The sequence below is a fragment of the Urocampus carinirostris genome, chromosome 16 (genome assembly GCF_059441175.1).
Source record: "Urocampus carinirostris isolate Australia breed hairy pipefish chromosome 16, RoL_Ucar_1.0, whole genome shotgun sequence".
Classification (NCBI taxonomy): Eukaryota; Metazoa; Chordata; class Actinopteri; order Syngnathiformes; family Syngnathidae; genus Urocampus; species Urocampus carinirostris.
Genome location: NC_142364.1, coordinates 6886385 through 6898812, shown reverse-complemented (window position 1 = coordinate 6898812; position 12428 = coordinate 6886385). Strand labels below are relative to the sequence as shown.

The 12428-nt window shown below is 41.4% G+C and overlaps 1 protein-coding gene across 1 annotated transcript; it reads right to left on the bottom strand.

Moving 5' to 3' along the window:
• Nucleotides 1–4371: 4371 nt before the first annotated feature.
• oaz1b (ornithine decarboxylase antizyme 1b) lies at nucleotides 4372–11268 on the bottom strand. Its single transcript, XM_088355890.1, is given in 7 exon segments — nucleotides 4372–5032; nucleotides 7237–7322; nucleotides 7396–7568; nucleotides 9507–9593; nucleotides 9595–9649; nucleotides 10799–11030; nucleotides 11126–11268. Coding segments are annotated over 6 exon segments (657 nt in total). The 5' UTR covers nucleotides 10924–11030; nucleotides 11126–11268; the 3' UTR covers nucleotides 4372–4901.
• Between the last annotated feature and the right edge of the window lie 1160 nt (nucleotides 11269–12428).

Sequence of the window (12428 nt, the reverse complement as noted above, 5' to 3'; positions counted from 1 at the left end):
CCCCCCCCTGGGCTTCACCATCTCGTCGAAGAGCGTCGCGATGTCTGGAATACTCAAAACAACACCGAGTGTTTCTACGTCATCAGGGCCCTTTCTGCGTCTGGATGTGCCGTTCCGGCCGTTCCTGTAAACAACATTTTCCACCAGGGTGCCCTGACCCCGCACCACAGCCCAGCCAGTGAATATCTTTTGCATCAAATGTCATTTGTATTCGATCGTATAAAATCCTTTATAGTCAAATGTTTAAAATCCTTCACTTGAACAGTTCTGCTATGTGAACTCCATCGAATATTAGCCGAATTAGTGTCACTCATGTCTCCGTCAAGCCTCCTCTCTCGATCTTCTGCTTCCTCCTCGGCCCACGTTTTTCCCCAAGCTGGTGTGCCGGCTCCTCCCATGGGCGTGCCAATGAAAGCCCCCACGTGGGGTCCACCCCCTCGCCTCGATGTCTGGAGAAACTCAGAACAACACAGAGCGTTTATCAAAACAATGCCTGACGTCCATCGTCAGAGTCCTGTTATCAAAATTCCCCAGCCAAAACATTCCGGATTTGGAACAGCGTGACCTGAAGCCCACTCAGTGAAAATCTTCATTGCACTCGATAAATGTCACTTATATTTTATCGTATAAAATCCTTTATAGTAAAATGTGTAAAATCCTTCAATATGAATACAAAAAAATATAGCAAGTATTTGTTTTATTCATCAAGATATTTGTTTTATGCAAAATACTTATTTTCAACCGTATTACACTTTTTTATTGCACATTATCAGATTTAGTGATCAAAAGGGATGTACTATGTGGCTTCGAATTAAATTAAAAATTATATAATACATTAATATACAATAAATATTTATTTTCATCGTACAATTGTCGCAATACACTATTTTTCATTCACACACATTGGACAAGTTGTAACAGTAGTGCAAAGTCCAGCCCAGGGGCCAAATATGGCCCTTGACCACATAAGAAATCTGCTTCCTCTTCCTAGTTCGTGTGTAAACATTCCATACTGTATCTCCAGCGCGCTAAGAACTTTGACGTTTTTATTGTTTAATATCTCGTGCATCCATTCTATATTGTTGGTGGAATAAGAAAGCTTGATGCGGTTGAGAAAAGGGTCAGAACGCTGGTTTTCAGCCACTTTGACCACTAAGGAGGACCTCTCGGAGCACATTTTCCAAAAGTAGCCCTTTGGCCACGTTGCCCTTGGCTTTCTGTGAGAATTTTAGTCCACCCCATTTCTGGCATGGTGACTGTCAATTAAAAAAGGAAAGTTGACTGCGAGGGCTGTTGCTTCCAGGACAAGTGGAAATTGGAGTTTTCTTCTCTATATCAAGAGAGGAAACATGCTGACTACAAAAAGCTAAATGGAAATGAAAGCTGTGAATAGGTAAAGCAACTGGAGGCTGTTTTTAACGGTACTGCAGCGCTTTTTCAGGAGACCCTGCGAGTCAAATGAAAATGCTACAAAGGCGAGCTATGAGGTTCAAAGAATGTGAGGCTTAATAGGAGACTCTCACACCTTACCAAATCTGGGCCGCTTTCTGAAAATTTTCAACACCCCTGCTCTAAGCACTGGTTGACCAGTTGGAGCCTTTAACCACTATGCTGGAAGGGGCACCCTTTCCTGTGGTGCGCCTTGGGCGAGTACAGCCTGGCCAACATGTTTCAATTTGAACTGGGGACCTTTCGCGTGTCAGGCAAATGTGCTAACCACTGCACTCAAAAACGATGCTCTAGGCCACAGGTGTCAAACAGGCGGCCCGCGGGCCAGATCAGGCCCGCTAAGGGATTGAATCCGGCCCGCAAGACACACTCAGAGAAGCGCAAGAGAAAAACGAGCTGCAGGTTGAAATATGTCCACTTGATGTTGCCAAAGAAAGGTGCCTCGAACAAAGACACTGTACTTTTATTTGTTTATCTCTCTCTTTCTCTTCCACCCCTTTTCTCCCACTCTGTCTCTTTCACTCTGTGTCTCTCTTTTTCTCTTCCTTTGTTGCTCTTTGTTTCTTTCTCTCTCTGTGTCTTTGTAACTTCTTTTGTTCTAACTTCCTTTTTTCTCTTTCTCTCTTCCTACCCTTTGCGCTTTCTTTTCTCTTCTCTCTCCCTCTGTCTTTCTGTTTCTCTTTGGATTTCTTTCTTCCTCTCCCTTTATTTTCCCCCTCTCACGACTTTTTACCTTTTGTTTCTCACGCTCTCTACCTCTCTCTTTTATTTATTTTCTTTGTCCTGCCCTCTCTCTCTCTCTTTTCCACCCCTTTTCTCCCACTCTGTCTCTTTCACTCTCTGTGTCTCTCTTTTTCTCTTCCTTTGTTGCTCTTTGTCCCTTTCTTTCTCTGTGTCTTTTAACCACTTTTGCTCTAACTTCCCTTTTTCCTTTTCTCTTTCTCTCTTCCTACCCTCCACACTTTCTTTTCTCTCTTTCTTTCTATTTCTTTCTCTCCCTTTATTTTTCCCGCTCTCTCCCTCTCTCTTTTTTGTTCTTTTCTTTGTCCCACCCTCTCTCATTTTCCCTCCCTCTTTCTCTTATTTCTTTATCTCTTTTTCTTTCACTTTAATCTACTAGTCCGGCCCCCGACAGTAGTTTTGCTCTATCTTGTGGCCCCCGAGTTCAAATGAGTTTGACACCCCTGGTCTAGGCACTGCGTTCTAAAATATATTTTCTGTATGTGAAATAATGTGTTATTGACGTATAGTGGAGAAAATGCTGTTAAGAGGGGCCATAGACATAAGGTGGGGTTGCTGTATCCTGGGGGTTTACTAGATGTACATTCATGTTTAGCTATACTTTCATGGAAAAATTACCATTTTGCTTACGTTTATGGTGAAAGTGTAGCAGAAGAAGACATTTTTATGGAATATTTGTTTTATCGGTACTCGTACTCCTCATTTTGGATAACTAAGCATTGTGATACACGTTGAACATAAAAATCAGGTAAACTATGAACACAAAACCAACATAAAATGTATATTTAATGTCCTTTAAAGTCCGAATCATCATGAGATACGACAGAGGAACTACTTTAAGCGTTGATATCTTTTCAGACCACTTGTTTTCTCCATTCTCTAACATTTATCTCTGGTACCATGAATAAAAATGTGATTGACCAAGGTAATCTATGAACACAAAACCAACATAAAATGTACGGTATATTTAATGTCCTTTAAAGTCTGATTCATCATGAGATACGACAGAGGAACTACTTTTAGCATTGATACCTTTTTAGACCACTTGTTTTCTCCATTCTCTAACATTTGTCTCTGGTACCATGAATAAAAATGTGATTGACAAAGATAAACTATGAACACAAAACCAACATAAAATGTACGGTATATTTAATGTCCTTTAAAGTCTGATTCATTATGAGATACGACAGAGGAACTACTTTTAGCGTTTATCTTTTCAGACCACGTGTTTTCTCCATTCTCTAATATTTGTCTCTGGTACCATGAATAAAAATGTGATTGACCAAGGTAATCTATGAACACAAAAACCAACATAAAATGTATATTTGATGTCCTTTAGAGTCAGATTCATCATGAGATACGACAGAGGAACTACTTTTAGCATTGATATCTTTTTAGACCACTTGTTTTCTCCATTCTCTAACATTTGTCTCTGGTACCATGAATAAAAATGTGATTGACAAAGGTAAACTATGAACACAAAACCAACATAAAATGTATATTTAATGTCCTTTAAAGTCCGATTTATGAGATACGACAGAGGAACTACTTTTTGGTGCAACTTTTTGCGTTGATATCTTTTCAGACCATTTGTCTCTGGTACCATGAATAAAAATGTGATTGACCAAGGTAAACTATGAACACAAAATCTACATAAAATGTATATTTAATGTCCTTTAAAGTCTGACTGACTCGTGAGATACGACAGAGGAACTACTTTTTGCGTTGATAGATTTTCAGACCACTTGTTTTCTCCATTCTCTAACATTTGTCTCTGGTACCTTGAATAAAAAAGTATGATTGGATATTTGTCTAATGCAATTTGAAATATCATCACTGGTGTTCTCATCGGTAGGATTCAGCGCTCTCACTGCCGTGACTCTGTTGGATTCCTGTTGCATCAGGTTTTGTGATTGAGGTCATTGATATTTTACCATCGATCAATCATTGCAGAATATACGTGGTTATATGTGGAAAAACTAATGTATAACCCGCACCCACACTGTTTAAGTTAGGAAATGTGCATTATACACAAATTCGGTTTTCGTTTAGAAAGAGGAATATAAAACGGTAAGTTTGATAACCCCCAATTTTCTTTACTAAATATTAAAAGACAAAAAAAAACAGGTTCCAACGATCCTTATATTTTGTGGAGAAGCTTTATCCAAAGAATGCACAAAATCTTTTTTCTGTCTTTTTATTATAAGAAGCACAAGAGGTAAAGTATCACTAAATGCCGAGTGTATGTCAGGAAACAAAGAAGAATGCAAACGCCAATCCAATTAGAACATATTTCCCAAAGTTCGTTATACCTTGATAATAAATGAGATTTATGTCGGAACAAAACAAAAACTTTCCCGTCCACCAAATCTTAAGTACCGATCGAAAGACTTTGTAACTCAATATTGGTGCTACACGAGTGGTCCAAGTGAAAACAAGATTCAACAGCCGTTTTGTCGCCGCGGTACCCGAGTGTAAAAAGAAAAACCCCGTGACCTTTTTTTGTGTCGTACATCCCGACCAAACTACTCAACGAGTAAACAAAGCGGATCTAAGCTAAGCACGAACACCGAACAAGCTAAAATTCTAACCCTCTTCCCGTTGAACACAACCTTCCAGCACAAAAAGAGGGAAAACTCAAGATGGATGAACACGAAACTAAAAGAGGCGGAGAGGAAGGGGCGGAGTTACAGGGGAAGGGGCGGGGTCGTCTATTCTTCGTCGGAAGAGTCCCTGTCGAAGTCGTAAGCCATGAAGAGGACGTCGGGTCGAGGAGGGACGAGGGCGTGGCCCGGTTTCACGATCTCGAAGCCCAGGAAACTGAATGTCCGCACCAGCTTGGCTAGTAAAATAGAACAAAAACCGTTTTACCTTCAAATATGACTTTTTCCCGGTGTTCATTTGTGCAAGTTGAATCTTTTCCCACGACAGTAATCTCCCGCTGTATCGGGGTTTCTTTTTAGCGATTTCGCTACTTTTCAGATTTATCGTGCGTTCTGATTGGCTAAACGGCTGCCCCGCCCCTTTTCTGAAAGTGTCAACTTTTACGCTTTCCCCATATTATATGAGCTTTTTTGACCCATTTTAAATTGTGTATGCCGCATTGAATTTTTATGTCCGAAAAAAAAAAAAAATTGAAACTTCTTTTTGTTCTACTTAGTCTGGCTTGCTTCGAGTAAATAGGTGCCGTGTTGTATTTGTAAGTTTTAACATTTTAATAAGGGAATTGAAGTCATTATTAAGGGGGCCAAATGACTAAGCTCTCAAACGTGATGAGCCAATCACAGTGCACATAGCAAACTCTGTTGGCTTCTCCATTTAAATGCATTGCAGTTTGTTAGTTTTTGTTCCTTTTATAGGTTTTATCTTGCATTTTAAACCTTAAAATGGTCAAACTGTCTGAATGGGGTACATGCAAATCTGATACGAGGTATCCAAAGAGGCTCGGCGACGGGGTGTATTTATTTTTACCCTTTTCCAAGCTAACGTTAGCTCTTGGCTGTGTTGTACATTACATCACCGTCTACTGGGAGTTCAGTGGCCCGTTATGTGCTAGTTTTTGTACTTAAGGAATCTGAGTTTTAGATGAAGTGCTTGTAAACTATTGCAATTGTTTCCATGTTTATTAGGTTAGTTGTTCTAAGGGTTTTAAACATATTTTATGGTTCCCAAAAAGGATTGCGGACAGAAATAGGAACTCTGGTTTAGGCTTCTTATTTAGGGTATTAAACTGAATTTAGAGTTCTGAGATAGGATTGGGGCTAGGGTTACAGCTAGAGATAGGTGCATGTTTAGGGTTAGGAACTCGATATTGCGCTCCACATTAGGGTTCTAAACTGAATGTCAGGTTCTAAAGTAGATTTAGAGCACAGGTGTCAAACAGGCGGACCGCTAAGGGATTGAATCCAGCCCGCGAAACAACACTCAGAGAAGCGCAAGAGAAAAACAAGCTGCAGGTTGAAACATGTCAACTTGATGTTGCCAAAGCCGGGTGCCTCGAACAAAGACACTGTTCTTGTATTTATTTCTCTCTCTTTTCCAACCCTTTTCTCCCACTCTGTCCCTGTCTCTTTCCCTCTCTGTGTCTCTTTTTCTCTTCCTTTGTTGCTCTTTGTCTCTCTCTCTCTCTCTCTCTCTGTCTTTTAACCTCTTTTGCTCTAACTTCCTTTTTTCCTTTTCTCTTTCTCTCTTCATACCCCTTGTGCTCTCTTTTCTCTCCTGTCTTTCTATTTCTCTGTGGATTTCTTTCTTCCTCTCCCTTTCTTTCCCCCCTCTCTCACGACTTTTTATCTTTTGTTTCTCACGCTCTACCTCCCTGTATTTTTCTTTCTTTGTCTCTCCCTCTCTCCTTTTACCTCACTCTTTCTCTCTTTTTTTTCCCTCTTTAATCTACTAGTCCGGCCCCCGACAGAATGTTTGTTCTATCGCGTGGCCCCAGAGTTAAAATGAGTTTGACACCCCTGATTTAGAGCAAGGGTTATGGTATGAAACAAGGTTAGGAGTTAGGGTTTTAAACAGATTTTATAAATTTGAAATTAGGTTGGATATATACTTAGGGTTTGAAACTAAGGATCACGTTCTTTCAATCATCACTGGATTTATTTTAATGGTGCTGGAAAATTGACTTTGAGAGTCCTTTAAGTGCTTGAATTTGCCCGTTAAAGAGGTGTAGGAACCCTGCTCCTACGGACACATACTTGGCCATAGCGCTTTTTACAGAATGTTGAATATTTGTCAGAGAAAAGTGGGCGGGGCTTAGCTGCAAGTCAATTGGCGGAGGTTGAGAGGTATGCAATAACCTCCCATAATTGCTCCCCGACCACCCTAGTCTCCACCCACAAGGCTCCCACAAAATTCTATTGTCAAGCTGTCTTTCTTACGTGTCCAACTTGGACCGCAACGATATTGGACGCACAGGTAGAAAAAGGAGCGGGGGGACATCTTAACCAATCAGAATGCAAAACAAAATTAGCAATGAAAATCCGCTAAGTATCCAAACTGCGATACAGCGACAGATGTTTTTTCAGGTGCGACGCGTCCACCTACCACGGTCCTCCCTGTTCTTGTAGAAGCAGACGAACACGCCGACGACCTTCAGATGTTCTTCGGCGTATTCCAACAGAGACGCCAAACTGAACGAGACAAAACGGTTACTTTCGGAGCGAAAAAGCCGACGACCGGTCCGGGATGCGACAAAAAGCTCACCTCTCCTTGCTGCCTTCGGGCAGCGGGTCACGGGGGATCTCCACAAAGAGAGCGCTGCTGCTCAAGACAGCTTCCCATTCAACTTTCTTGTTGACGGTAAGATGACTTTGAAAACGCAGAATCCCGGGGCGACCGCCGCCCGCCGGCTCCTCACTAACGGTCAACTTCAGGTCCTGGCAGAACGGCAAGAAAAAGCCCAGAAGTTGAAATACCCGTCGCTTTTGGAAGTCGTTGCTAAATATGATATGCAAATTCAGACGATCGCAAGCCCCTTGAATAATACTTTGTTTTAATCACAGCATCGCAATTTCTGCCAAGTGCTCTGAATGTCAAAGTAGAGAAATTTAATGAACGGCAGCCAAACGGCAGGGGTAACTAGGACTCCTTTTGGTAGCCAAATGCCTCGTCATCTAATTAGTGAATCACATAAATAGATAAATGAGATTCTCACTGGGACTGTGGAGTAACATTGCGATCTTGGTAAAACATGGTGCCACAATTGGGAAACTTGTTCATGTACCACTCTGTCCACAGCTGTCAATCTCAATCACCTTATCAATTATAATTCAATTGAAATGCACATATAAGGAGGAGTGTGATAAATACCATCTCAAAACAATGTACTGTACTGACTGAAATTCAGAAGCCCGTAGAACAGAGCTGTCTAATTTTCATTGAAGGCCACACAAGCATAATGACTATCCTAAAAGTACCCGGTGTCACTTGGAAATGGAACTACCGGTACATGTCATCGAATGGGATGTAAATCCACCCCTTATCAATTATGGAATCACTGCCATGTAGTGACACTGGGCTGTGACTTCACAGGTATCGTATTCAAAATGTAGTTTTGGGGTCAAAGCATTCTTTTAAACCATTAATTAGATGCTCTGATATTTTAAGCTCTTGCGAGCCATATAAAATGATGAAGCGGGCCACATTTGGCCACTGGGCCATGAGTTTGACACATGTGCCGTTGAGGCTCCTTGTTATTATGGGCAAGACAAATAAACATGACTTGAATTAAACCAGCCTGTACTCTTGATGTACCATGCGACTGATCTTAAGCTCTCCCATCCCTTGCAATAGTGATGAGACCAACTACTGCAACTATTACATCAAAAACATATATAAATACTGGCACTAGTAACTCAGGAGGGGTACACTAAAATCATTGGACTTTCACTAATTGGACTGATCAAAGCCTAATATGACTTCACAGTTTTTGGCCTGATAGGACAAATATACCAGAGTCACCTGCTGCCGCACCAAAATATTCAATTATACTACACTAGTTGTTAGATTCCAAGGATTTATGTATGATTTTTGTCACACTCTTGCATATGCAGACGCTCCCCTGCTAACGAACATTCGACTTGCGTAAAACGGTAGATAGGAACATTTTTACGAGATGTCAAAAAATATCCGGACATTGCTGTAAGTTAGATTTTGTATTGTGTGCACCTTTTTCCGGGTAGAGTACAGAACTGTAGTGCTTCTTTCCGCCACTACCGACGTGTGGCGCTGTGAGCGGTCACCCAGCATCCACGCCGAAGAAGAAATCCACTTCCTCTTCCTAGTTCGTGTGTAAACATACTATCCCGAATCCCCAGCGCGATAAGAACTTTGACATTTCTATTGTTTAATATCTCGTGCAACCATTCAATATGGTTGGTGTAAAGTGTAATGAAAAGGTGATCTGTTTCCTTTTAAATGAAAGTGGAATAAGAAAGCTTGATGCGGTTGAGAAAATGGTTAGATCGCTTGGTTCGTAAGTCGGAAAGCGTCTGTTAATGCACATTCAATTAATACAGACTGCTGTGCTAGTAGATTGAGAGTGACAGCTGCAGAAACAGTCCGCAGGCAAGTGTCTCAATCACGCCACAATGTGTTACTTCTCCTTCAAAGACATTTCCCCACTGATTTTTGTCTTTTTATATCAGAAATGTACGTGATATTAATATTTAGGACTGTTTAAGCCTATGGGTTAAAATCCAAGACGGCCTGTACAGAAACAAAGTTGAGTTTCTTCCTAACATTTGCGCACAAGGCTACGGTGCTAATGCTAACATCGTGCACATGGCCGCAAACGCATGAAGCTTGAGACTTACGGAGTGGAGCAACCGAGCTGCAGGAGCATGATCCCGTGTGCCATTCCCTCGCCCACCTGGGATCTTCAGGGGTGGGTGAGGGGCATCAGGAACACCACAGAGCCCCCGGGTGGCGGGTACTACTACTACAGTGCATGGACAGACTGGAAGGAAAAGCGTGGAGAAGCTAAAGTTAGCAAAGAAATGTGCGACAATAGAATTGCCTTTATTGTCATAACGATGTAAACAATAAACTTGTTACAAGATTACACATGGCACTCTAGGATAAAGGAAAAAACGATTTTTTTTTTAAATGTAGTAGGATAGAAGCAATATTACCATCTAGTGCTTGTTGACTGGCCTAGTTTTTTAAGTGAATCCAGAAAAAATGAGAAAAAAATAATGCAATGAACAGAGCATTATTAATGTGCAAAAATAATGATAACCTATAAATATGCATAAGCAAAATGTTTTCAGTCTTGTGCCAGTAATGCTAAATGTATCTGTGTCTATTTTATGGACTGGTATAACAGAGTTGAAATTGGATTATTTTGAATTAACTCAAAATCTGTGTTTTTTGTTGCATTACTGTAAAAATTCTGGTACCACATTCATTTGTTAAGCCATGGGCGTGTGCGCCCGTCTTTTTCGTTTGGCACTTTATGGGCTTCTGCGCTTGCCGTACCTTCAGCTCGATAACCTCGTGCTGAAGGTAATAAACCGAGTGACTGTGAACCCTTGTGTCGCGTATGATTGAGGGTCGTTACACTAGAGACCCCATTTTGCCTTACAATAATTGACATGTATGTATTTAACATTTCAAAACCTGAATCGGTGTTTATTCAACTCTTTTACCAGAAAACTGCCATGTTGTACGCTTGGACACGCGTTACCAGTGACGTCATTACGCACCGTGCAATGTACCGTCATGACGTAAAGGGATGTTACCTCATAGCGCTCTTTCGTAACGTACACAGGCCAAAAAACAATATATACACTGTCGAAATATAAATTAAAATTAAATAGTTATTATTGAGTTATAAAACATCAGGCAAATGCAGGGTTTTATTTCCTTTTTAAAACAAGGTGATTATTGCTGACAAGCTACGGCCAGCTAAACAAAAAGCACATGTAATAACCGCCATTTTGCTTACTGTGTGACACTACTGTGTTAATTTTCACACAAAACTATTTCAGAATTAACGTTTTAACGGACTGTAAACAACAATTTAATACTACTCGAGTACATTCTCATCACCCCTCCCCCACACGGGAGATTAGCATCGTTAGCTCTTTTCGCTTCCTTGACTTACTTCGCAATCATGTCACAAATACCGCTACTCAAATCCGCCATGGTTCGGGGAGATTGTTGTTTTCCTTCCTTCTCGCGAGCAAAGCAATGACTATTTAGGATCCGCTGGAGGTTGGATTTTACCATCCGGCCTCGGGTGGAGACTCGACGGGCCGACTGATGGCTTCTCCTCGCTCTGCTAGACTGACGGGTGACGGAGCAAATGTGAAGCCGGAGTGAAAGCGGACGGGGAGCTTGGTTGCAATTTCAAAATAAAGTAAATTTCCTTGTTCATATCAGAAAAAATACTTTATAATTCAGAAATATCAGATTAAAATACTCAAATTACATATTTTAGGCCAGGAAATTGTTGTGATGAGTTGTCACTGACAATATTGGTAAGCCGTTTTACAAATAAACGACATTTATTTTTGAAAACAAGCGGACGTAATTGACGTAATCTTGTGTTGCACCGGGCCGGTAATGACGGAAATGTCAAATGCTAACGATGCTAATACGTACGTGGGCAACATCAACTCCCTCAATTGTGATAATAAAGAATGACTTTTCACCAAACAAAAATGACACGAAACATATTTCATCCACCGTCATGTATTAATTTGGTTTATGACAAAGTCATCTCGCGTGCTGTTTTGCTTTGTTAAAAGAGGCCAGTGACGCCCAGTTTAAAGGCTTGCTTGTTTGCCTTTAGTGGAAAAGTACTGAGTAAAGAAAACAAAAAGCACACAAATTGTCCAATTTGTAATGGTTGCAATATGTAATTACCTGTTTTTTTTCCAACTATAAATCATTACATAGTTGCATACCTGTGCACCTGAGCCAATTGTTCTCTTTATAATTGCAATTCCCATTGTGAGGTGGTAATAAACCATACAAACACAACGCGGCACCTATTTAACCACAGCAATAAATAAGAAGCAGTCATGGTTTTTCGAAGCATTTTTTTTCTTTGGGTTCATTTTGACGACACAAACTCCATAACTCCATCCATTGTCTACGGCTTATCAGGGTTCGGGTCACGGGGGCAGCAGCCTCAGCAGGGATGCCCAGACCTCACTATTCCCAGCCTCTACATCCAACTCATCTGACATCCTAAGGCGTTCCCAGGCCAGCCTAGAGACATATGCGGACATGCTCGGAACACCCCCCGATGGAGGCATCCCTATCAGACCCCAAAGCCACGTAAAGTGGTTCCTCTCAATGCGGAGGAGCAGCGGAGTTCCTCCCGGATGACCGAGCTTCTCACCCATTTCTAAGGGAGAGCCCAGCCACCCAGAAGTTGAAACTTATTTCAAGTGCTTGTATCTACAGTCTTGTTCTTCTGGTTATGGCCCACAGTTCATGACCATAGGTGAGGGTAGGGACATACCTTTCGGCGCAGCTCCAGGACGGACCAGTACAGGGTCCGCATGACGGTCAACCCTGCACCGATCTGTCTGTCGATCTGCCTTTACAACCTACTCTCAAACAAGACCAGATACTTGAACTTCTCCACTTGGGGCAGGATCTCATATCCAACCTGGAATGAGCATGTCATCCTTTTCCAGCTGACAAACATGTTCTCAGACTTGGAGGTGCTGATTTTCATCCCTGGAGCTTCAAACTCGGCTGCAAACAGCTCCAGTGAGAGC